Source organism: Apodemus sylvaticus, chromosome 22 (assembly GCF_947179515.1).
Source record: "Apodemus sylvaticus chromosome 22, mApoSyl1.1, whole genome shotgun sequence".
NCBI lineage: Eukaryota > Metazoa > Chordata > Mammalia > Rodentia > Muridae > Apodemus > Apodemus sylvaticus.
In genome coordinates this window covers 1,337,392-1,365,176 of record NC_067493.1, presented here as the reverse complement: position 1 = coordinate 1,365,176, position 27,785 = coordinate 1,337,392, and the positions used below count along the sequence as shown (strand labels likewise).

The 27,785-nt window shown below is 40.1% G+C and overlaps 1 protein-coding gene across 1 annotated transcript; it reads right to left on the bottom strand.

The window, feature by feature from the left end:
- Positions 1 to 2,269: 2,269 nt before the first annotated feature.
- LOC127672658 (zinc finger protein 431-like) lies at positions 2,270 to 23,617 on the bottom strand. Its single transcript, XM_052167962.1, has 4 exons — positions 23,587 to 23,617; positions 23,333 to 23,371; positions 21,511 to 22,396; positions 2,270 to 2,681 (listed from the first exon to the last, which is right to left on the bottom strand). Exons 1-4 carry the CDS (start codon positions 23,615 to 23,617, stop codon positions 2,270 to 2,272), a joined length of 1,368 nt encoding a protein of 455 aa, XP_052023922.1.
- Between the last annotated feature and the right edge of the window lie 4,168 nt (positions 23,618 to 27,785).

Below are 27,785 nucleotides of genomic sequence, written 5' to 3'. Positions count from 1 at the left end.
GGTAGGAATTTCAAAGCCCAACCCCACAGTGATGCACTTCTTCCAACAAGGCCATTCTACCTCATAATGCCACCCACTTAGCTTAGCATATTAAATTGCCACATTCCACTGCCTGGCCCACCATATGATTGTTCAAACACATGAGTGTATAGGGATCACACTTAAACATACAGAATACATAATCTCCTAATTCAGAAGTCCCCATCCTCTAGAACAGTCTCAAAAACATAAAGAGTCCAAAGTTCAAAGACTCTTCTGAGATTAATCCAATCATATAATAGTAATCACATATATTTTCAAAAACAAAAACCACATCATATGTCTTCATATAGACAGGATACGCTTCCGCATTCCTAAAGGTCATAGTGAGGAAATACTGTACCTAAAAAAGGCCAAAATCCAGCTGAGCAATCTCTAAACTGCAACTCCAGGTATGATGTCAAAGCATTCTTCTGATCTATATCTCCTTTCTGCATTGTTTCCTGAAGCATAGTTGTTTCACTTTGAGTTGTTTTATTCCTTTAAAGCAGTTTTCCTGAGCAGGTATCACACAGTTCTAACATCTCAAAATCTCGGTGTCTGTCTCCAAGGTAATTTCAATATCACAGCATCTTGTTTCAATGTCTGGGATCCACACATGATCACCTCTGCTCCTCTAAAGAGACTGGGTCACTTTTCCAGCTCTGCCCTCTGTATCACTCTAAGGTCTGGTTGACACCACTCTCCTGCTCCTGCTGTTCTTGCTGCTCATTCCATGGTACTTGCATCTTCAGGATGCTGGGTTCTTCTACTGTAAATATGCTTAACCTATAGTTTTCTTATGATCATTCAATGATGCCAAGACTAAGTTGCTCTGCATGACAACTTCATGCATTCAAAACCAGTACCTCTTGGATGATTCTTATACATGAACAAGTCCAGTTGCACCACTAGATCCAACCTTGACTATCTCTGGAACATAACCTTTTTTTTCACCCAGAAAACACTACCCACTTTCTATTTTTCAAAAACTTCATTGCCTCAGCTTGGCGGAACTTGCTCAGTAGAATAACCTTGAACTCAGAGATCTCCAGGGCTCTGTCTCCTGAACTCTGGGATAAAAATCATGCAACACCATGCCTGGACCTAAGCTTTTCTTTTCAGATATTAAAATGAAAACCCAGAAGAGCAATCAAGTTCCCTTTTCAGTTTGACACATACTTGTATCATCATATCTCCACATGAAAACAATTACCAGGTTATAATAATTCCTAACATGACATAGTTCACATTCATACAACTACAAATCCTTATGTTTAGCTGGATGGAATCTTGCCCTAATGGAACCATTCCTTTAACACCATTGAATATCCTTGATCACAGGATTTGTCTTCCTTCAATGTCCTGATGAAACTTATGTTTTGAAACTTATGTTTTGTATTTTTCATTTCTTAGTTTTCGATACTTGTTAAAAACTGTAAGGCCAAATTCTATGTGGTGATTTTCATGACTTTGTCAAAGCAATCTCTTTTACATAACCTCAAGGAAACTCTTCAGATATAGATAAAAGGCAGCAATCTTCTTTGCCAAGTCATCCAAAAGAACCATGTCCAGAATGAAAATAATCCCAAGCACCAATGTCTATTGCATTACTAATATGATAGCCCCTTAGCTCCCACTTAATTCATGATTATATGCAGTATATTTATTTCCAGCACAGAAAATTCGCAGATTTCTCTATTATGAATATACTTTACCACATTGATTACATCAATAATGTTTCTGTCTGGTATGTGTTCTTTGATCATAGTGGAGATGGATGGGTTATACCACATTGATTATATTAGTAAGGTTTCTCTTGCGTATGTGTTCTCTTATGTCTTTCGAGAGTACTGTGATGTGAAAAGGCTTTACTACATTGTTTACATTCATAAGGTTTCTCTCCAGTATGTGTTCTTTTATGTCTTTGGAGATGACAGGCTATTGCAAATGCTTTACCACATTGGTTACATTCATAAGGTTTCTCTCCAGTATGTTTTATTTTATGATACTGGAGATAACTGGTTCTTGCAAAGACTTTACCGCATTGGTTACATTCATAAGGTTTCTCTCCAGTATGTGTCAGTTTATGTCTTTGGAGATCAATGTGACCTGCAAAGGCTTTACCACATTGATTACAATTATAAGGTTTCTCCCCAGTATGTGTTCTTTTATGATATTTGAGATGACTGTGACCTGCAAAGGCTTTACCACATTGTTTACATTCATATGGTTTCTCTCCAGTATGTGTTCATTTATGATATTGGAGAGTACTGCGCTGTGCAAAGGCTTTACCACATTGATTACATTTATAAGGTTTCTCTCCAGTATGTGTTCTTTTATGATCTTGGAGATGACTGTGCTGTGCAAAGGCTTTACCACATTGATTACATTCATAAGGTTTCTCTCCAGTATGTGTTCTCTTATGATATTGGAGATGACTGGGTCTTGCAAAGGCTTTACCACATTGATTACATTTAGAAGGTTTCTCTCCAGTATGTGTTCTTTTATGACTTCGGAGATTACTGTGATATGAAAAGGCTTTACCACATTGATTACATTTATGAGTTTTCTCTCCAGTATGTGTTCTTTTCTGATATTGCAAAGTACTGCACTGTGCAAAGGGTTTACCACATTGATTACACTCATAGGGTTTCTCTCCACTACGATTTCTTACAACACTGCAACGATAATTAGCAAATGAGATCTTTAGTATATTCATTACTCTGATCAATCATATAATCAATATGAATTATGTTTACAATTTGGTATAATGGTAAGGAAGCATCAGATATTAAGGTTTTAGCACTTTGTATGTTCATGGTGTTCTCCCTCATCATGAATTATTCAAGACACATGTGACAGTTATTACATGATTCCTATTTATAACATCCTCTTTTAATTGGGGATTTTTATATAATGTATTTCAGCTTTCTGAATAAACTTTGAACAACTCTGATCTTTATAACACTGACGGTATTCATAAATTTAACTGTACTGTGAAATACAACACTTTTGACTGTGAACCAGGACATACAGAATTTCCAAATTCCTAGAACCCATCGACTTTTTCTACACTATGAGTTTGGGGATGTTCCCCATAAAACTAGAAAAACAATTAATTGCAAATATATATCATATTCCTAATGTCTATCAAAAGAAGAATACTACATATCTTCTCATTGTTTTAGGAAAAAAAATATGTTGCTTCTTACAATATCCCTATGCTCACATGGTTTCTATCCATCAGGACACATGATATACCTAATTGAAAAAAATGACAAATGAAAGATTTACACATTGCATTTACACTGTTTGATTGTGTATTCCTCATAACATGTGCAATATAATGTTTCTCCACAACAAAATTCTTGGTTCTCATAAAATGCCCGCTCACAAAACTTAATCATATTACTATAAGAATATGAGCATCACCAATTTTACTATGGACTATTTGCTTACTAGAATGTTTGGGATCTAAATTTATCAATATTCAATGTGCAATATCTAAGCACTATGGGACTATATAGATTGCCAGGTCCACTGCACATCTCTACCGTAGCTACTTATCAAAGGGATACACAAATCAGATATTGGATCTTATAATCATAGTTGCACTTAAAGGACTGTTATTTCATACTCTTGCTTTTCGTTGGAGATTCCAAAAGATATGAAAAATTCCTCACAGGCATATTTGTAATACTTCCACATGAAAATTACCTTTCATGTCTTGTACTACTTTGAAAATGTTCTTCAAGGTGATGGTCTTCCCCATTATAGCCTAAAACACAATATAAAAAATTAAATGATATTTTATTGGAAATTAGGAAAAATTCAAGGTACTGTGAATTTTCACTGCACCATGTATGTTACAGTGAAAATTTAGTGAAATTAAATTTTTCAGCTCAATCTTCATTATTCACAATTAAAATAGTAAAAGACTATCAATAAACAACAAACATTTGTTTTCTTTAGAAAAAAATAAGTCTTACCAATAGCTTTGAGGTTCAGGTAGGTTTCCAACATTACATCGTTGTAGAGATTCTTCTGGGAAGGATCCAGCAAATTCCACTCTTCCTCAGTGAATTTCACATGCACATCATCAAAAGTCACTGCATCCTATATTTCCCATACATGTATACAACACAAAGCATCTTACTAACATCAATGTAAAGGAAATACATGCTTTTTCAAAAAATATTCATCTAATTTTAGCACTTTCTCCACTTATATTCAGACTCAGAATTTACAATCACTGTGTCATTTTAGAAGGAGCATTAATTATAAGATTTACCTGTGTTGCTTTTGAACACTTTGTATAGGATACAGCCTTGCCAGCGAAATGCCTAATGAGAGGGAGATGCAGGATAAACAGATCCACAACATTGAGCACACATCTGAAAACTTGTGTGAACATTTACTAACTACAAGAGTGATGGGCAAACTGGATGTATTTGCCCATGACTTCAATCACAGACATACAAACAGGTGTATGTCAGTGAGTTGGATGGCAGCATGTCATATGTATCATGTTCTAGGAGATCAAAAGTTATATATTAAGAACCTCAATCCCTATAAAAATCCACCAAGGAAATAAAAATGATAGAGAACTTAGAGTTCTATACTAAAACTTCCCATAACGAATTATACATTCACTTGATATCCGTATCCATCTTGTAGAAGCATGAAATGCAACAGTTTAAGCCATAAAATTAATAAAATTTTGCTAAAAGGGAATGAGTGCTTAAACAGTTACAAAAGAACAGATGAAAATACAGTAATATAAATGTTGATCATAAATAAGCAATGTAGGGCAGGAGAGAGAGCTCAGCAGTGGAAAGCTCTAACTGGTCTTCCACATTGTGTTCGTCAATTTCTCACATAAGCATGGGGACCAACATCTATTCATTACTTCAAGATCAAGAGTTCTGAGGCCATCTTATGACAACAGTAATGAAGAGACATATGATATTCATATTCATACACATAGGCAAAATACTATTTATTCAAACATTTCAGAACATTCACAAGTGTGAGGAAGTACATCATACACCTGGGAACCAAAGACTCTGAAGGCCCAGGTAGTATTGACGTAATGAACATACATCAACTTGAGAATTAGAATATAACCTATGTATTTGGCCAAATTTCAAAGTGAAACCTGAGGATTAAATTTTTCACAAAAGCATATCCTTATTGTTCTAAACCATGTCAGGTGGCTTATGTGGTTCCTATATTGACTATCAGGACAGGAAGGATTTCACAGAGAGATTTTGTCTTGAAAACAACAAAGGAATTAAAAAAATATTAAAACACCAGGCTTGCAAAATAGCTTAGCATTATATGCAAATGGGGCTAAAGCATCTTATGTGATTTAGGGACAGAGTCCAAATATTGACTGTATGGGAGCATGAGAAGAAACCTGAAGGATCAGTTTCAACTACAGCACAGTAAACACAGAGTACAAAATATGTCCCAACTAAAAGAAAAGCAGGGGCACACCTGGAGCACAGAATGAGGGAATGCCCAACGAAAACTCGCCCAACTGGAGACACACCTTATGGGAAATCTCCAATCCTTAACATTATTTTGGATACAGTGTTATGCTCCCAGACAGGAGACTTTCATAAGTGATCAGTGAGAGGCTTCACCCAGCAGCTGACTGAAATGGATGCAGAGAACCACAGTGAAACATGGGATGGACCTTGGAGATGCTTAAAGGAGATTTGGGGAAGGATTGAAGGCCTTGAAGATGGTAGGAACTCCACAGGTAGTCTAGCAGACTCAACTAACCTGTAACCTTGGGGACACTGAGAGACTGAGCCACCAACCAAATAGCAGACACAGGCTGGACTAAGGCCCCTGGCACATAAGCAGCAGAAGTTCAGGATAGTCTCCATGAGGGTCCTCCAACAACTGGAACAGGCAGTGTCCCTAAAGCTGCTGCCTATCTTTGGTATCTGTTCCTTTAACTGTACTCCAATGTCTGGCCTCATTGGAAGAGGATGCATTTAACCCAGCAGACAATTGAAGCCCCACGTTTTGGGGATACCCAGGGGACCCAATAAACTGCATTCTGACCCTGGATACTATAGGCTTATGTTTATCCTGTGATGAAAATGCATTCAATCTACAGTGATCCTAATAGTCTGCTGGAGCTCCTACACGGTTCAAATTCTAAAGTGTCTTCTGACACTCAAGGCAATTTCTAGAAAGTTGAATCTTTTAAAATCAGAAAGCAAGTCCTATCTTTTCAATATAAAATGGTACAGAATAAACCCTTCCTCTTCCAGTAGACAGGAGTGTACACTCCTTTTTCAACCACATGCCATGCCTGCCAGGAGAAAAGTTAGGCTTTCCATAAGATTCACCACACTATTTATTATCCCACATGCAATTTACACAGCTCTACCTAACACTGTACAAAATCCAGAGACAGCATAACCTCTCTCCTGACTAAGTCTCCTGGGGGATTGTTAAGATCATAATTTCCTGCCTGAGACTTCTGCCAGCTTTCAACATGAACAAGCATTCCCTCTTGAACATACCCACCAAACAGGTCAGTAAAATGGGAAAAACGCAGTCAACATTCTCTGAAAATACAAAGAGCAAACAATACCTTGGGAATAAAATTACAACCTAAACAAGACAAACCCAGAGACAAGTATCTAGGCATATTATAACCACAAACCCAGATACTTAGATATCTGCATAGGAATTTAATTTGCATAAGCCAGGAAAATATGTCAACAAGAAATACAAGGTGTCCTGTCACAGCAGGTCCTCAAAAATTAAAACGCGCAAGAGTTCTGATACAAAAGAAGTTGTTTTGTGGAAAGGAGAGGAGTGAGAACCTGGGGAAGGGATAGGGGTGCACAAGAGGAACTGTGGACTGGAACACATATAGGGAGCAGAGAGCCTGGGATGAGAATAGGGAAAGCCTATAGTGGGGGCTTGAGTAGAGAACAGAAACAGGGAACAAATATAGAGAGCAGCTGAAGCTAGTGCTCCATGTATATAAAGCACACCTGACAACAGCAGCAGCTGATGGAGGCAGGTAATGACTTAAGCAGGAGCTCAGTCCCTGAGAGCAGGCCATTGAAATTGCCCGCACGTTGACGACTACAGAGGCAAGGTTCACACACACTAAACAAGAAATTAAGATAAATAGAATAAATGGACTTATTGGTCAAAAAATAATTTGTGTATAAAATTTTACTTGCACTAAATAATGAGGAACACCGCAATGTATCAAAAGCAAAGACTTCAATTGACTGCAATAAAAGAATATCAGCTCAAAGGTCAAGAAAATAGTTTTAATGAAATCTTACATGAATAATTTCTAAACTAAAGATAAAGAGTCCTATTAAGGTACATGAAGCATCCAAAATACCAAATAGAGTGAAACAAAGAAAGTTTCCTTGCCACAAAATATCCAAAACACTATACATATAAAGAAATATGAAAACTGCAATAAAAAATGAAACAAAACCAAATCATAGGTTAAAATAGCCCTATTAGTTTCATACCTGCCCTCTCAATGTGTAGTGTAAAACACAATATGTTTTGGAAATAACCTTCAGAATCAAGAAAAGCATCCATGATGCTTCTACAAGCAAACCAATGGTACAAATGATTTGGGAAGATTCAGCCTTGATAGTAATGATATTCAGAGGTCTCCATCTTATTTAGCAAGTAAGAAGCATCACTAGAAACCGCACAGGTAGTAGCATCTAGCTGATGTTTCCCATCCAATCACTGATAGGAGCCTGCACCTCAGCACCCTCTGATCAGCCACCTGTTCCTCCCCATTGTGGGAAGATATACTGTGCTTACCATGTTCAGATTTTAGGGCTTGCCCGAGGTCCCCTCACAGCACAACACAGAACAGCAGAGCTCAGATCAGGAAACAATGAACTATCCTGGTCTGCAAAGCCACAGGGAACTTGAAGAAAGGTACCCGGAAGATCCCGCCTCTTGCTTTGAATGGCAGTTCTGGCTTGAGTTCTGGTTTGACCAGTAATCCTTATCACACCTTACAGTTAAATTGTGCCTCTAGTCCAGGGTGAAATTTTTTACAGATCTTTGGAGTGGATTGCACTCACTTAGCATTTGTGCCCTGCCTTGCAAGAGGACTTTCCCACCAAGCAGCCCTATGGAAGGACCCCACTATTCCACCTCAGGCTACTCAGCTGCCTGCTACTCTCCTTGTTAGCAATGACCCTGCACTTGACAGGACCTAAATTCAGACCTTCCTTGAGCTTTCCTCAGAGCACTTGCCTTCCTCTTCATGTAATCAAGGTTAATAAGTTGCATAGCCCATTCCTCAGGTGCACTGAAGATATCAATCTGACTCACAAGGGAAAGGGTGCCCAGGCTATTAACTTTAAACAGTGACTTTAGGAAAGGAGAGTTTTCTTTTCTGGCTTCATGCTGGGCTCAGGGAAATTGCAGCTCCCTTTCACTGGAAGATAAGTCCTTGATTTTGAAGTTTCCCTTGGCCTTGGCAGACAGTCATTATTAGAAGAAGAGGACAACTGTCTCTGAGACATTATAATAAATCTTCTTTCTACATACACAGAAAAATTCACCCTCTCTATGAGATATTTTGATCTAGAGAATCTGTGCTAACACAACTGTGGGTTTTTTCCCCACCTTGCCATTGAGAAACATGTGATGACTATATGTAGTTTTCCACACTATTTGTCATCTGTTTCCTGATTTTCTCCCAAGTTTTATTCATATGTATCATCTAGTAGAAGGGTATTGTATGAAGCCACATAGAAAACACGTTTCCTAAAATCACTCATTAATGTTAAGAGCCTGGGCTCTTTACTGGGCTTCTTCTTCTGATGGTCCAGCTTTATACCTCCAGTGCAAGTCAAGTAACAGGTTATCCCCCTAGATATCAGAAAGAAGGAGAGAAAATGCTGTGCTGAATTCTCAAACAAGCTATCAAGTCAGGTCACGATGAGTGCAGGATCACTGCCCACAAAGGGGAAGAGAAAGCAGCTGAACAACCCCTCACAGCCTCAGTTGCAATGGTGTGTCCTCCTCCAGGGCTGGGTGGGAGTGCAGATGGATGACATTCTTGGAGGACAGGCATAAATGCTATGGGAGTGCAAACCTGACCTGAGATATAAGAAAGTTCTAGCACAGGACTGGAAGCACACTCTAACCTTGAGGACAGGTAAGAAGCACTGGCCAATCAAGGACACCAGGCAGACCTGCCAATCAGACTGACAGGGAGGTTCTTCCTGGTGCCTTGCTGAAGTTTGTTTTAGCTTAACCAGCTTGAATGACTCTCTGTGTCCTGCTTTGAATGATGTTCTTGGCTGCTGTGTGCTGACCTCAAGAAAGTTCGATTTTTGACACATGTTGAGCACAGGGTCTATCTCCATGAAGAGGAGAAAGTGGGTGAGCACTGGAGCTGGGGTGGTGGGTCCTCCCTGGCGCTGGATGGGAAGAATCAGTCACATGTAGCCAGATGTGGCCATCTTTGAGGTCCCTTGTGGTGCTCCTCATTTGGTACATCAGATGGTGACCTCTGAGTAACTTCACTACCATGGCTGAATCTGCTCAAAACATTTGGACCAGGGGCTTGCTTGTAGAAATGTCATGGGCAGGATGCCAAACATGGACAGCCCTAGTTTCTTTTGATTCTTATACAAATCCTGCCCTCAGCATTTGCCACTTATGTGTAAGATCCACCTGCAGTTAATTGTGTAAATCTGTTAAAAGGCATCTCATACATTGGGGAGCACTGCCATATTAACCTGTGATGGAGAAGAGTAGAATTTATAATGTAAAGGACTTACCAAGCTTAGGAAATAGTAACAGTCATTAGCATTTACTTGATAGCGACTGCCTCAAAAACACCCCACAGATGAGTAGTATGCTAAGCAGACCGGCTAGAGACTAGGATACTAGGATTCACATATTTGTTCACCAGGTTTGTCTAAATATATGGCTGCAAACCATAACAGGTGAGGCAACTGTAATGTACAACACAAATGTCCATTTTCTTGGCACATGCCCATAGCAAAAATCAGGACTGTAATAAGCATTTTCATGAGTCATTACAACATCATAACCAACATTAAGACCTGTTGTGCCTCAAGTGCCCATTTTCTAATTGGGAAAAGCATAGTTCTGCCTCAGTGGACAGACTACACTAGCTGACAGCCAATTGAGAGGGAAAAACACCTATGCACTTGCAGGAAGGAGCTGAGAAGGACTGTCTTCTGAAAAACAACCGGGTTTGTCCTGTGTTTTCCCTGTTTGTCAAGTGTACTCTTGGACGATGGCCCCAAGGCAACAGGGAAACTACAGCTAGATGAAATGACCAGCTGAGACAGAATACCAGTTGAGCACTTGTCTGTGCCATCTGGAAAATCTTAGGCAAACCGAAAGGAAAGCAGTTGCAAGGGGATTTTTGTTTGCACTGAGTTTATTACATTGCTTGAGAGGGGGACAGTGTGGGAAGTATTGACACACTTGTAGGGGCGAATGGGTCTTTTACCTATGGTGGACAGAATAAAGTCTGCTTTTTGAAATGTCAGGAGGCTGAGCTGTCAGGAAAAAAAATCTCAGCACCTGCAATGAATCTCCATCCGCGAACCTGGGCACCATGCGTTCTGGTCAGGCTTTAGGAGCACAAGTTCCAGAACCAGAGCTCTCTGCAGAATTCCACATCTGCCTGCCTGTCACAATCAAATCCTGTTATCACACCGCATGCTCAGAGGAGCAAAACCCCATATGAGGTATAAAATCACCTGCGGAAAAACAACTCAGGCCTGCTGACAGCCTAGCAGAACTTGGCTTGGGGGAGAAGTCATAGCTACTAGAGAAGGGGATGCAAGGTGTGAGCACAGAGATCACCACCAGCTGCAGCGTCCTCTGTGGTGAAGAAGTCGCTTGTCTGCAGCTCTGTAGGAGAACTGAAGATCTGCAAAAGGAGACTTTAGGCTTCTAGCCAGGCCTCATTCCATTGTTCTGGCTCTTGCATTGACCTCAACCACCACAACCATCCTCCATGACATTGGTTCCTTGGAGGGGACCACGCTAATTCAAATAAAATAAAATAATAAAATAGCAACCCTATTATGAGTTACATCAGATCGGCTATCTGTTATTTTGTAGATCACTAATATTTCCCTAGCACTACACTTCCCTTCTCACCTAGTTGGAACTCACTTTGCAGACCACGCTATTAACAGAGATTCACCTGCATGATTCACTCCCACAGTGCTTGGATTAAAGGTCTGCATAGGCACACCCAGCAGAACACACTCACAATCCAGAGATTGAATCTGGAACACACACCTTTAATTTGGGCCACACCTTCATCTTGAGGCCTATATAACAAAGTTTTCACACTGCCTGCTTGCTCTCTCCTAGGTAGCAAGTCTTATTACTTACATGTCATTGGATCTTACTTGTCTGTGATTCCATCTTCTATTGAAGACCAACTGAGACATCCAGCCTCATGGACTCAGAACTTCCGTATTCTTGGACTTTGCTTCCCATCCAGTTGTTGTGGAATAAGGCAGACTGCATCCTGTAAGTCATTCTAATATAATCCCCTTTCAGGAAAGAGTGAGTGAGAGATCACTCTCTGTGATCTTTTACTTTTTAAAACAAGCATCCCAAGTAGATTTACTGACCCATGTGCACTTCCCCTACTGCCTGTCTCATCAGTCCACTATAATTTTAACTCTAGACAATTGTATCCAGAGTGATGGGATCTTAATTTGAAAAGCTTCACTCCTTTTTTGTTTGCTTGTTTTGTTTTTTGAGCCTAGGATTTCCTGTGTCGCCCTAGCTGTCTTAAAACTAGGTCTGACTACCAGGCTGGCCTTGAGAACAGAGATCCATCTGCTCTTCCTCTATCCCCAATCTGCTCCTTTCCTTTAGGTGATAAGACTAAATTCTTGCACCCCCAGGCTGGGAAAAATCTTGCCTCCTTAGGCAGTGCAAATAGAATGTAGGATGGTGGGTTTAAAACACAATTTTCCACAGTGTAATGGATGGGAGGGTATAATTAACTCACTGGAGACTTGTCTATATCAGAAGGCCAAGGACTTGCCGTCAGCATTCCATGAATAACCTGAAGATTCTGAGGGAGTACCTTCTCAGTTTTGTCAAAAATACAGCAGATTCTGAAGAGCATGGATGGCTGAGTGCACGTGACTTGCCAGCCCTGAGTACAAGATCGTCCACATCTCAGACACTTTCTTTCTGTGGAGAGCCAAACCACCACTTTGAGGATGGCTGGATTGTTGATTGGAATCTATACTCATTTTGTGTATTTGAGAGCTTGGACTACCTGAGATACTACCAAAGATTGAATTGTGCCGTGAAGAAAAGCACAGAGGTCTTCCAGACTGAGAGTCAGAAGGAGTCACGTGTGGTGTCAGGAGATGTAAACAACAACAAAGACAAAGGTTTAGAGGAGGTAGACCAACCCCCACCAAGCTTGCTAAGGGACAAAGGGCTAGAACTTGAGACCTATGATGGTGGAGACTGCCCTGACCAGCATCCTGCTTCTGACAGTCCCAGGAACCTAGGCTACTGGGCATGGCTTCAAAGGCCTTTCAGCTAGAAAAAGAAGAAGTGAAAAAATTCACCCAGAACTTAGTTTGGGGCCCAGGAACAATGATGCCTGCTAAGACTTGCACTTAGGGGATCTTCTGTCAGCTCCTGTATCACAACAAAGGCACATACAAAGGCAACTGGGTCTTTGCAGCCAGCTACTTCATGTTTGTTTGTTTGTTTGATTGATTTTACAGCTTTCTTAATAAAAGTGTTGAAATGCTGGAAATTTGTGTTCTTCTTGAAATAGACCTAGGAAAAAGGTGGAGTGTGAAGTGGATACAGATCAGGATACACTGTTCTCTAAACCAGGTACCCCAAATATATTTGTTGGCTCATTATCCCTTTCTCTTTGCCTATCTAATCAGTTGCCTGTTATGTTTAACTCTAGACAACTGCATCCTGAGTCAGGGGATTTTACTTTGAGACATTTCAGTCTTTTGTTTTCTTGTTTTGGTTTTTGAGCCTTGGTCACAGTACTAAATGTTTTTTTTTTAAAGAAGTTTTAAGACTTTCTTAAGATACCTGGTTCTCAGGTGTCCTGGGCCATAAGATAACCATCACACAGGGAGTAACCTTGAAAACTTTGAGAAAACCCTGTGCTGAATCAACGTGGATGACAAATGTGTAGAGATACAACATACCCCTTAGAAACAATGGTGAGCAGAGAGGACCTGAAAACAAAATGAAATTGGGTCTGGATCACATTTCTCATAAACCAGCACAAAGGTGCCAGGAGTTCTGTCCAGTATTTCCTCTACTGTTTCTAGACTCTAGGTTTTTGCAAAGGATCCTACTACAGCCTGGCAAAGTCTGGTTCATGTTGAAAACTAAAAACCTAGAAACAAAATCAACTATGTTGTTTGCAATCAAGGTATGATTTAGGCTCAGTCTGCTGACAGCACAGCATCACATCTCCTGAACACACACACTCTAATGCCAAGCATTTTGTTAGGTGCCTAGGCACATGGGGTCTAGACCTTGGGTTCACACAAAATCCAACTGTATCCTTCCTGGCAGTGTCTGATCCCATTGGCAAAACAAAAGCACCTAGAAACAAAATCATGTTTGAGGTCTGAAATCGCTATCAGATTTCAACTCAGAGGTTGTTGGCAGCCTAGTGGGAATTGCATAGGCTGCAAGTATCAAACACTCCTGGATAAAGATGACCAGGGGGAACTGTGACAGTGCACAGTGCTAGCTCCTGCACGCCCTCTACTGGAAGCAGTCGCAGGCTTGCACCTGGGAGCCAAGAAACATTCATGCTTCTGGCCAGACTTATTCATTGCCCAGGCTCCTTTTCTAGCTACAACCAGTGTGGTCATGAGATGCCAAATCTTTTAAGTTCAGCTCCATTTTAGCGAACCTGACCTATGTTTAAACAGAGGTAAAGTAACAGGCTTGTACCTTACATTAGTTTCCACATTGGCCCCAAAGTAACCCCTGTCTCCAGGCTAATTCCCAACAAGCCCGGAATTTCCAGGTTACAACTTCGACAAGACCTGAGTCTCCAGGTCACTCCCCACAACAAAACTACACTCCAAGCTTACAAGCCAACCCCTTGCCTAACCTCCACCAATGCAGAGGTGAACAGAAATTAAGTTTATGATATGACTCCCAGCACCAGGCAACTATGGTAAAGGCCACAAGAGCTTTCTAGTTAGATGCTTAGACATGGACTCACTGCTTACAGCTTTCTATACAGCCTTGCCATGATAGACATATGGGCTTCCCCTCCCAACACACACACCAACTGTCCTGAAGGACTGTGGTACTAGACATGGATGTCTGCAAACCAGCAGGAGTAAATATCCCGCTGTGAGTTGCATCAAATCTGCTCCTTTTTGTTGTTGTTGTTGTTATTGTTGTTGCTGTTGTTGTGAAGATCATTAACATCTCCCTGGCACTACAAACAAAGGAGTGATCAGATTAATCATGGACTTAACCAGTATTGCAAAGCTGGCCCCAAACCCTGCATGTGTGAGTGAGATTCCATCAGTTAGCATCTTCTGGCATGTTACACACTGGACAAGTATTCACCAGGAAGATAGCCATAGAGTGACTGCAGAAACAAAGCCAAGCTCGAGAAAGTCAGCTCAGAGAGCAGAGCTTTGATGTCCTGTACAGTGCTGTCCTGGAAAAGCCTCTTCACAAGGAAAGAAATGCAGCTCCAGTTGAGATTCTGGCAGAGAGCAGTATTGTCGACCTCCAGAGGTGGGCAGCGAGGCCGTGAGGCAGCTGATTCTGTACAAGTGCAGAGCCTAAAGGGTGCCTTTGTCAAAGACAGCTTTACCATGTATTCAACAATGGAAAGAAAGTGGACGAATTTTCAGCATTTAGAAACAACAGGGTGCAAACATTGTTGTAACTCAACAGACCCCCCAGGGATTGAGCTCAGGTGCACAACCCCTCAGCACAAAACTTGATGAAAGATTGATGCAAGAGCATGAGGTTTATTGGTCCATGTACTTGGGGTCACTCACCCTCGCAGGGAGAGTTCCCCCAGAACACAGAAAGCAGACATCCACGTACCCACTGTAGTTCAGGGAAGCCTGGAGCTCAGCTATTCCAGGAGATCCCTGCCTGCCTTCTGTGCAGACAGAGACTACAGGATGTAAAAGTTATGTTTATTCATTTCAAAGGCAGGACATAAAATGTGAGACAGACAGAGAGGCTGGGTAGTGGGGTGTGGAGAGGAGAGTCTGTGTCCTGAAGCTTCATCTCTACACTTAGCTGTTCCCCCTAACCATCTCTCTGCTGGGAATACAGGATGAGCAACTGCTCGTGATGCCAGCAAAAGAAAGGAGTCTTAATAGTATTTCCAAGCAGATCATGTTGACATGTTCCTTTAATCTCAGAACCAGGGAGGCAGAGGCAGGAAGATATTTGATTGGTGGTCACTTTGGTCTACAAAGCGATTTTCAGAAAAGCCATAGTTATACAGAGAAATACACTCTGTAATCTCTATTCTGTGTTGTCAACTTGATTGCATCTTGAATTATCCAAAATCCAAAACTTAAGGACCCAGCTTCAAGGGATTTGTTGTTTAATTTGTTGAAGGTAATCAGGGTTTTTGAAGTAGGAACACTCTAATTCAATGCAGATCTCTTTGAACTTGAAAGGCACAGGGCTTTAATCTGGATATGGAGCAAGATAGCCACATAACTGTGTCATTGTGATTGTTATTGTTTCTATGAGCCAGGGTTTGTCTGCAATACCACTGGCTGTATAGGAACGCAGTTTGTAGACCAGGCTACTCACAGAGATCCAGCTTCATGATACACCTCCATAGTGCTTAGATAAAAGTCACCACACTAAGTAGAAGACACTCACCTTTAATCCAGAGATTGATTCAGGAACACAATCCTTTAATTTGGGCCACACCTTCGTCTTGAGGACTATGTCAGAACACATAGGAAGAAAATTTTCAGTTGCCTCCTTTCTCTCTCCTAGCTTGCAAGTCTTATTACTTCACTGGTATTAGAGCTTGCTTGTCTGTGATTCCATCTTCTACTGAACACCAGCTGAGACATCCAACTTCAGGGACTGAGATCTTCTGGATTCTTGGACTTTGAATCCTATCCAGCTCTTGTGGAATAAGGCAGACAGGATCCTGTAAGTCAATCTATTATTTTCCCCTTTCACAAAAGAGAGAGTGAGAGATCATTTTATGTGGTGTTTTGCTCTTGAAAACAGGCACCTCAAATAGACTCGCTGGCCCATGAAGACTTTCCCCAGTGCCTGTCTAATGAATTGCCTATATTGTTCAACTCTAGACAATGGCATGATGCTGAAAGATAATTCTTATCCATTCACACTGAGGTGGTGAGAGGCTAGTGATTAGAAGGGAGTGAGGAGGAGGAGCTAGGGAGAGAGACAGAGGGAGATGCATGCAGGAGACATGATTGCGAGAGGGTAGAGATACAGCATGCCAAGATGCAATCAGAGGTAAGTATATCTAAAATTAGACTATTGGGATAGAACTTTTACTATAAGAGATGGCTTTGTTATTACCTTATTGACATCTTGAACTTTTTAAAAATATATTTAAATATAATTGGCAAATTAATTAATTAAGTGTTGAGAGTCTGTTCTCCTGGGTAATTTTAGGCTCCTTGATTGGGGAACAGCAGAGCTGGTGTCCCACAGGTAGTGTGACATGTGTGAAATGTGGGTCCCCTGCATATGGCAGAGAGAGAACTCAGCTGAGATGCTGAGAAAGCTAGTTGGAAGAGATTGCCTCAGAGGCAAAAATGAGATCACCTCTGAAGGAGACACTGTGGAGACATGGTAAGTGTCATATGATGCAAGAGTGGCAAAAAGTCTGGGCCCAAAGTGGCCCAGACTGCTCTAGAGAGTCGGAGGCAGTGACCAGATTCTTGATAGCCTGGCTTGACCCTACCAAAGAGCTAGATTTCTGCCTCTGTCAAGGACCTCACTGAGCAGACTGGCTGTTTCTCCTGCAGTTATTGTGGGTGAAGAATGTATTGGCTCATTTTTAAATCAAATACCATTACAGCATCCAGAGTGATAGCATTTTATGTTGAGAAGCTTCACTCCTTTTGTGTTTACATATTTTATTCTTTAAGCCTAGGTTATCCTGTATAGCCCTGGCTATCCTGAAAGTAGGTCTGAGTACCAGGCTGGCCTTGAGATCAGAGATCCACCTGCCTCTGCTTCTATCCCCAATCTGCTTCATTCCTATAGGTGCTGAGATTAAAGTTTTACACCACCAGAATTTGCAGAATCTTGCCTCCTTAGACAATGCAAATAAATGTTAGTATTGTGGATTTAACACCCAATTTACCAGAGTGCAATGCTTGGGAGGGTGTAATTTACTAACTGGAGAATTCTCTATATCAGAAGGTCAAGAACGTACCCTCAGCATTCCATGGATAACCTGAAGGTTCTGAGGAAGTGAGTACCTTCTCAGTTTTGTCAAAAACACAGCAGATTACGAAGAGCATGGGCTGTCGAGTGCACGTAATTTGCCAGCTGTGAGTTCAGGATCTTCCACGTCTCAGCCACTTTCTTTCTGTGGAGAGACAAACCACAGCTTTGATGATGGCTGGACTGTTGATTGGGATCTACACCCCTTTTATTATATATTTGAGAGCTTAGACAACTTGAGACACAGCAGCAGATTGAATTGTGTCATGAAGGGCCCAGAAGTCTTGCAGACTGAGAGTCAGAGGAAGCAATAAGTGTCCCCAAGAGATGTGGATAACATTTAAGACAAAGGTATAGAGGAGCCAGACCAACCCTCGGCAAGCTTGCTCAGGGAAAAAATGCTGGAACTTGCGACCTGTGATGGTGTAGACTGCCCTGACCAGAAGCCTGCTTCTGACCGTCCCAGGAACCGAGGCTGCTGGACATGGCTTCAAAGGGCTTTCAGTTAGAAGAAGAAGTGAAAAAAACTCACCCAGAACTGTTTGTAGTCTTGGAATCCTGAAGCCTGCTAAGACTTGTAATTAGGGGATCTTCTGTCAGGCATCCCTTCCTCCTGAGGTCACCAGACACAAGACAAGGTATACTACAGAATAGAGTTTATTCAGGGCATGGAGAGGGGAGTCAAGAGGGTAATATAGGCAGAGAAAGGCAGAGAGAGGGAGAGAGTAGAGAAGCAGAGGCGGCCATGACCATGTGGAGAGATGAGGGAGCGGAGAGGAAGGGTGGGGAGCCCAAGAAGGGGCAAGAGAGAAGCTGAGAGTGAGAGAATAAGGAGGGGGAGGGGCAAGCAGCCCCTTTTATAGTGCACCAGACCTACCAGGCTGTTGCCAGGTAACAGTGGGGTGGAGCATATCTGGCTGTTGCCAGGTAACTGTGGGGTGGAGCTTAGACAGAATCCTAACAAGGGGGAGGTGCCTCAGGGCATGGCTGTAAGGGACGGCCTTGGTTATCTTAACTGGTGTGGGAAGCCCCACCCACTGTGGGCGGCACCATTCCCTGGCTAGGATCCCGGGCAGTGTGTGGAAAGGGGCTGAGCAGCAGCAGGCGTTCTTTGGTCTTGGAGTCCTGACTATTTACACACGTGATGTGAGTGAGCAGCTGCTTCACACTTCAGAGTGGCATTGCCCACCATGAGGGACTTTACTGTGAACCGTGAGCTGGAATAAACCTGTTCTCCTGACAGAGTGTTTTATCAAACAACAGCAGTGATTAAGATTCTTGTGAATTGACTTTATCCATTCAAGGTGTTCACAATGAGAGGTAATGTTGTGTTTTGTTTAAAGAATTTTTTATTATATATTTTCTTATTTACATTTATTTTTTTTTTGTTGTTTTTTTGAGACAGGGTTTCTCTGTGTAGCCCTGGCTCTCCTGGAACTCACTCTGTAGATCAGGCTGGCCTCGAACTCAGAAATCTACCTGCCTCTGCCTCCCAAGTTTTTTATTTTTATTTTTATATGTATTTATATATTTTTATATTATATATACATATGTTTATATTTATATTTTATTTACATTTCAAATGTTCTCCCCTTTCCTCATTTTCCCTCTGAAAACCCTCTATCCCATCTACCCTCCCCATGCTCACTAACCCACCCACTCCTGCTTCCCTGACCTGGTATTCCCCTACCCTGGGGCAATGAGCCTTCACGAATCCAAGGGCCTCTCCTCTCATGGATGTCCAACCAGACCATCCTCTGCTACCCATGTGGCTGGAGCCATGGGTCCCTCCATGTGTACTCTTTGGTTGGTGGTTTAGTCCCTGGGAGCTCTTGGGGTACTGGTTGGTTCATATTGTTGTTCCTCCTATGGTGCTGCAAACCTCTTAAATTCCTTGGGTCCTTTCTCTAGCTCCTCCATTGTTGACCCTGTGCTCAGTTCAATGGCTGGCTGAGAGTGTCCCCCTCTGTGTGTGTCATGCACTGGCAGAGACTCTCAGGAAACAGCTAAATCCGGCTCCTGTCAGCAAACACTTGTTGGCACCCACAATAGTGTCTGGGTTTGGTTTATGAGCTGGTTACTGGCCCCGCTATGCTTGCTTTACCCTAACTCACCCAAACTGTTATTGCAACACCGTCGAAGGTAAGAGGAGGCCTTTTGTCCACCGTCCATCTCTGCTGCCTGGTCTCAAGGTGGTCACAAGATGGCTTGAAAATTTGACCAGAGTGTATATTAGGCAGAGAGAAAATAAAAGCCCTACAGATTTTTTATACAGGGTCATGGGGGCATTGTTGACAATACACACCCATGGACCCTGAATCAGCAGAAGCAAAGGAAGGAGACATCAAGAAATTTTCAAGTTGGGGGATGAAATTGATAAAATAGAAAGAGAACAATTCAGAGAATTAATGAGACATGGAGTTGGTCTTTTGATCCTTTTATTAGACAAGATAAACAAACCCCTATTAAAAGATAAAGAATATACAAATTAATGAAATCTAAAATAAAATGGGGGATTAAATAGCAGGTAATGAAGAAATCCAGAGAGTTGTAAAGAAATAGTTTAAAAAGGGTGCATTCCACCAACTAGGAAATTCTAAAACAAATAGCTAACTTCCTCAATAGATTCCACATCCCAAAATTAAACTAGAGAAAAACAACTTAAATTGACATAAACATGAAGGAAAACAGAATTCATTAAAACTATGTCCCCAATATGAGCCCACGTCTATGAGTTTTAGGGTAGAGTCCTACCAGACTTTCAAAGAGGATTTAACAAGAATTCAGTGTATCAACAATAGAGAAACAAAATAAATATTAGTCAATTTATTTTCTGAACCCATGATTACTCATATATCCAGTCAAGAAAGACTGTGTGATAAAAAAAGAATTACAGACCAATTACCCTAATACCACAGATTCAAAAATACTTAAAAGCTAAAACAAATAAAATAAAATATAAAACACATCAAAAGATCATCCACCATTAACAATGAGGAAGGCTTCATCCTAGAAACAGTGATGGTTCAACAAAATGGGATTAAAGTGTAAGAAAAACCAAGAATTGATCATCTCATGAAGTAATGTAAAATTCTCTGTCAATATTCAACACCACTTCATGATAAAATTCTTGGAGTTCTGGTGCTTACTGGGGCTGGAACACGGCTCCCTCTATTCCATTATCAGCAGCTTTCAATATTTCAAATACATCACGGCCTAATCTTGGCTTTCCTGGAACTTGCTTAGAGATCTACCTTGATCTCAAAGATCTGCATGACTCTGTTTCGTGAATGGTGGGTTAAAAAGCATGTAACACCATGACATGAAGTAAGCTTTTCTGTTTATATTTTAAACACAGAACCCAGAATCCAAATCTATCTCTTGGCAATTTGACACATAATTGTATCTTCATGTGTCTACATCAAAACAGTATCCAGGTAATAATAATTCCTGACATGATACAATTCACTTTCATACAACTGCAAATCCATATGTTTAGCTGAATGTAGTCTTGTCCTAATGTAAACATTCCTTTAATGCTATTGAATATCCTTGATCAGACGATTAAACTTCATTCAACTTCCTGATGATGCCTTGTATTTTGAACCTTTCTTTTTTTATTGTTCCTTTCTTAGTTTCTATGTTTGTTAAAAATTTTCATGCCAAATTCTATGCGGTGAGTTCCGTGACTTACTTTGTCAATACAATTAATGTAAACATCTTTACCTTAACCTCAAGGAAACTCTTCAGACGAGTGCAGCAAACTTCTTTGCAAAAGCATAAAAAAAAAAAAAAAAAAAAAAAAAAAAAAAAAAAAAAAAAAAAAAACTCCAGAATGGAAATAATCCCAAGCACCCATGTCTATCATATTCTACTATGATAACCTCCTAATTCCCACTTAATTCATGCTCATATTCATTATGTTTCTCTCCAGCACACAGAATTAGGAGATTTATCCCTGGTGAAAACACTTTACCACATTGATTACATTAAAATGTTTTCTGTTCGGTGTGTGTTCTTTTATGATACTGGAGATGACTGGGTCTTGCAAAGGCTTTACCACATTGATTACATTCATAAGGTTTCTCTCCAGTATGTGTTCTTTTATGATATTGGAGATTACTGTGATAGGCAAAGGCTTTACCACATTGATGGCACTCATAAGGTTTCTCTCCAGTATGTGTTCTTTTATGTCTTTGGAGAACACTGTGCTGTGCAAAGGCTTTACCACATTGATTACATTCATAAGGTTTCTCTCCAGTATGTGTTCTTTTATGATATTGGAGATCACTGTGCTGTGCAAAGGCTTTACCACATTGATCGCACTCATAAGGTTTCTCTCCAGTATGTGTTCTTTTATGTCTTTGGAGATGACTGGGTCTTGCAAAGGCTTTACCACATTGATTACATTCATAAGGTTTCTCTCCAGTATGTGTTCTTTTATGATATTGGAGATAACTGTGACATGCAAATGCTTTACCACATTGATTACATTTATAAGGTTTCTCTCCAGTATGTGTTCTTTTATGATATTGGAGATTACAGTGATAGGCAAAGGCTTTACCACATTGATTACATTTATAAGGTTTCTCTCCAGTATGTGTTCTTTTATGATATTGGAGATCACAGTGCTGTGCAAAGGCTTTACCACATTGATCGCACTCATAAGGTTTCTCTCCAGTATGTGTTTTTTTATGTCTTTTGAGAACACTGTGATGTACAAAGGCTTTACCACATTGATTACATTCATAGGGTTTCTCTCCAGTATGTGTTCTTTTATGGCTTTGGAGATGACTGGGTCTTGCAAAGACTTTACCACATTGATTGCATTCATATGGTTTCTCTCCTGTATGTGTTCTTTTATGATATTGGAGATGACTGGATCTTGCAAAGACTTTATATTCATATGGTTTCTCTCCATTATGACTTCTTAAAGGCCTGCAACAATAATTAGCACATGTGAACCCTTTACTGTATTAATTACTCTTATGAATCATGTAATCAGTTTGAATTATGCTTACAATTTGGTATATGGTAGAAAAGCATCAGATCCTAAGGTTTTAGCCCTTTGCATGTTTATGGTGTTCTCCCTCATCATGAGTTGTTCAAGTCACTTGTGATCATTATTACATGGCTCATATTTATAACATTCTCTTTATATAAGGGATTTTTATATAATATATTTCAGTTATCTGAAGAAAGTTTGAACAACTCTCATCTTTGCAACAGTAATTACATTCATAACTTCCCATACAGAGTGAATTACAACACATTTTACTGTGAACCAGGATACACAGAAAAATTTCCAAATTCCTAGCACCCGTAAAGATTTTCTACACTATGAGTTTGGGGATATTCCTCATAAAACTATAAAACCACTTAGTTGCAAATGTACATCATATTCCTAATGTCTATCAGAGGCAGAATGCTACATATCTTCTCATTGTTCTAGAACAAAAAAAAATGTGTTGCTTCCTTCAATATCCCGATAATCTTACTATGCTTACTATGCTTATTAGGATGTTTTTGATATAAATTTTTCTCTATTCAATATACAATTTCTAAGTACTATGAGACTATACAGATTGACAGGTGCATAGCATAGTTCTAAAGGAGCTACATATCAAATGGATACACTAACCAGATATCAGATCTTATGGTACATATATGGTTTTGTCAGAATATTATAATTAGAGCTACTCTTAAAGGACTGTTATTTGACACTCTTGCTTTTCAATGGAGACTCCAGAACATCTGGACACTTCCTCAGAGGCAAATTTGTATCAGCTTGCACATAAAAATTACCTGTCATGTCTTCTACTAATTTGACAATTTTCTTCAAGATGATGGTCTCCCTGATAATAGCCTAAAACAAAGTACCAGAAAATCAATGGTATACTATTGGAAATTAGGCAAAATTCAAGGTACTGTGAATTATCACTGCATTATGAATGTTACAATTAAAATTCAGTAAAACTGAATTATTCAGCTCAATCTTCATTATTCACAATTAAAATAATAAAAGATCATCAATAACCAAAAAACATTTCTTTCCTTTAGAAAAAAAAATAACAGTCTTATCTATAGCTTCGAGATTCAGGTAGGTTTCCAACATCACATCTTTGTAGAGATTTTTCTGGGAAGGATCCAGCAAATTCCACTCTTCCCCAGTGAAGTTCACATGTACATCATCAAAAGTCACGGCATCCTAAATATCCCATACATGTGTATAACACAAAGGATCATATTAACATCACTGTAAAGGAAATATATGCTTCCTCAAAAACATATACATATAATTTTGGTACATGATGCACTTATATTCTGACTCAGAATTTATAATCACTGTGTCATTTTAGAGGGATCTTGATTTATAAGATTTAGGTGTGTCAATTTTGAACACGTTGAATAGGATACAGCCTTGCCAGAGAAATGCCAATTGAGAGGTTGATGCAGGGGAAACAGATCCACAATACTGAGCACACATCTGAAAAATTGTATGAACGATTACTAGCTACAAAACGCATGGGCAAGCTGGGTGTATTTGCTCATGCCTTTAATCACAGAGTTACAGGCAGGTATATGTCATTTAGCTTGACGGCAGCATGGCCTATGTAATGTGTTCTAGGAGACCAAAAGTTATATATTAAGAACATCAACACTCTACCAAAATCAACCAAGGAAACAAAAATGATAGAGAACTCACAATCCTTTACTAAAAGTTCCTACAATGAATCATGCATTCATTTCAGAATTGTGTGAATGTTGCAGAAACATAAAGTGCAACAATTTAAACTATAACATTAATAAAACTTTACTAAAAGACAATGCATGATTAAATATTTACAAATGAACAGATGAAAATAATAGTAATATAAATGTTGATTATAAATAAGCAATGTAGTTTTGGAGAGAGAATTCATCAGTGGCGAGCTCTTGCTTGTCTTCCACATAATGGTGGTCAATTTCTCACAAACACACAGGACCAACAACTACTCATTACTTCAAAATCAAGAGTTCTGAGGCCATCTTCTGACAATAGTAAAGGTGAGAAACATGATATTCTTATTCATGCACACAGGTAAAAGAGTCGTATTAATACAAACATTTCAGAACAAACACAAGACTGAGGCAGAATGGCATACACCAGGCACGCAATGACCCTGAAATTTCAGATAATATTGACATCATGAACATATGCCATCCTGAGAAATAGAAAAGAACCTATATATTTGGCTATATTTCAAAACTAAAGATATGGATATAAAACAGCTTAAAGACATGTTTATTTAACAAAAAATTTTGCAGGCAAATGTGTACAACTAGATAATTTAATCCTGAATGAGGAATCCCAGACCCAAAAGGACATGCATGTATGTACTCACTAACAAATGAATAATAACCATATAGTACAGGATATCCATACTACATTTCTTGGCCCTGAAGAAGATAAACAAGCAGTAAGGCTCAGCTAGTAAGAGCAGTTACTGCTCTTGTGAAAGTCCAGTGTTCAAATCCCTCACCCCCATGGTGGCTCACAACCACCATAATGAGATCTGATACCCTTTTCTGGTGTTTCTGAAGACAGATAACCTGCTTATAATAATAAATAAATAAATAAATAAATAAATAAATGAATGAATAAATAAATAAATCTTTAAAAAAAGAAAAGGAAGGCTAAAATGAGCATGGTTGAATCTCACTCAGAAGTTGAAATAAAGCATACATAGGAGGCAGATGAAAGATAGAGAACTGGAAGGACCAGTAGTAAAGAAAGAGGAAGGGGAGGCAAGGAACAGGTGTGGTGAGAGAAAAGGAAGGGCCATAAGGTCAGGAAAATGAACTGAAATCTGTAGCTGTCAGGGTTCAAAGGGTGCAGGCTTAAGGATGCACCACAGACAATGAAAGGGATGGCAAGAGGGAGTCTATGGGGGCGATCTTAGCTGAAATGCATAGTAGTGAGAATTAGACACTGAAGAGGGCCACATCCTAAAGTCAAGCAGGACACCACCCCCCCAGTTGAGATTTAATTACACCAACCAAACCAGTTTACATACAACAAACGAAGCATCCCACACAGAAATCAGGGTTTCAGTTAGGGAATTAGAGGGTAATGGTTAGGATCAGGATAGGGGTCGTTAGGGTTAGGAAATTAAGGGGTTAAAATAGGATTAGAAATGTAGGATAAGTCCCAGGATTAAACTCAGGTTTAAGGTTAAGCTGACCACCATTATTCTCGATGGTCCCACTGAATCAATAGTATTCCTATTACACAAAGAAAAAATGCCAGGGTTAGGGTTAGTCTTTTTTTAAGGAATTAATTCATTACTAATACAATGTTCTCCCTGCATGTATTCCTGCAGTCCAGAATAGGGTACCAGATCCCAGATCCAATTATATATAATTATGAGCCACCCTGTGGTTGCCTAGAATTGAACTCATGGACTGAGTAAGAATAGCCAGAGCGCTTATCCTCTGAGACATCTCCCCAGGCCTGACCCTGCCTTCTTAATGTATATTATAAAAGGAAAATATAGTTTGGACACAGGTGCATAGACACCACCCATGCTTCTACAAGAAAACAACTAGTCCAGATGTTTCGAACAGAATTACAATCAGCCATGATACTGAAGTTATTCATAGGTCATGGCCTCAACTTGCAAGTAAGAAGCACCAGTAGAAATCTCACAGGAAGTCACATCTGGTTGATGCTTCCAATCCAACCCCACAGTGGACCTACCACCCCAGCACCCACTGCTCAGCTGCATGTTCCTCCCCATTGGTCAGTGTCCCATGCTCAGGTAGCTTTCTCATCCAGCCCAGCCCCACTGGCTTATGAATATTGTCACCCTCAGTGGAAGATCCTTCCCACTTCAATCATCCACACTATCTCACACAAACATAGCAACCAGCCATTCTGATGAGGGCACACCCTCAACTTTGACTATGTCTCTTTGTGGATTGAGAAGAGCATCTCTTACTGCCCACCTCCTCTCCTAGCTTTCAACATTAACCAGCAATCTCTCTTGAACATAACAAAAATGTCAGTAAAAGAGGCTACACTCAGCCAACACAATGAAAATCTAGACAGAAAACTGTAATACAGGAATAAACACCCTCACAAACAAGACAAACTGAGAAACCTTACCTAGACCAATAATCACTACAAATGATGGTGCCTAGACACCTGCATGGAAAGATAAGCAATACCAGGCAGGAAAATAAGTCACTATCCTCAGGGTCTCACTCCTCTCCTTTCCCACAAACAACCTCTTTCACATCTGACTCTTACATGTTTCAGTTGCGTTTAGTTTCTCAGTACATGATAGAGAGGGAGAAGGAAGAAGAAGAAGAAGAGGAGGAGGAGGAGGAGGAGGAGGAGGAGGAGGAGGAGGAGGAGGAGGAGGAAGAGGAAGAAGAAGAAGAAGAAGAAGAAGAAGAAGAAGAAGAAGAAGAAGAAGAGGAAGAAGAATTAGAGGAGGAGGAAGAGGAGGAAGAGGAAGAGGAGGAGGAGGAGAAGGAGGAGGAAGATGAAAAAGATCAATCAGCATAAAGGTCTCAAAAATATTTAAAATGAAATAATGAATGGAAAATTTTTCTAAAGCAGAAAAGGTGCCCATTAATGTACCAGAAACTTCAAAAATACTAAACAATGGGAAAAAAGTCCCTTTGCTACGAATAATCACAATACTAAACATATTAAATAAATATAAAAAAAGCTACAGCCAAAAAAACAAAGTAAACAATAGAATGAGTAATGTATGAAATCAGAACTATTAGATTCATATCTGTCTTCTATTTTTTAAGGCATTAATTCATTACTTATACAATGTTCTCCCTGCATTATTCCTGCAGGCCAGAAGAGGGCACAAGGCCCCATTCCATATAGTTATGAGCCACCATGTGGTTGCTAAGAATTAAACTAATGGCCTGTGTAAGAACAACCAGAGCTGTTAACCTTTGAGCCATCTCTCCAGCCCTAACCTTGCCTTCTTAATGTATATTATAAAAGACAAAATGGTTTGGACCCAGGTGATGCATAGTCATAGAAACCACCCATGCTTCTACAAAAAAGCAACTGGTCCCAATGTTTTGGACAGAATTACAGTCAGCCATGATACTGAAATTATTCAGAGATCATGGCCTGAACTATGAAGTAAGTAGCACCCCTAGAAACCTCACAGAAAGTCACATCTGGCTGATGCTTCTGATCCAACCCCATAGAGGACCCACCACCCCAGGTCCCACAGCTCAGCCACATGTTCCTTCCCATTGTGGGCAGT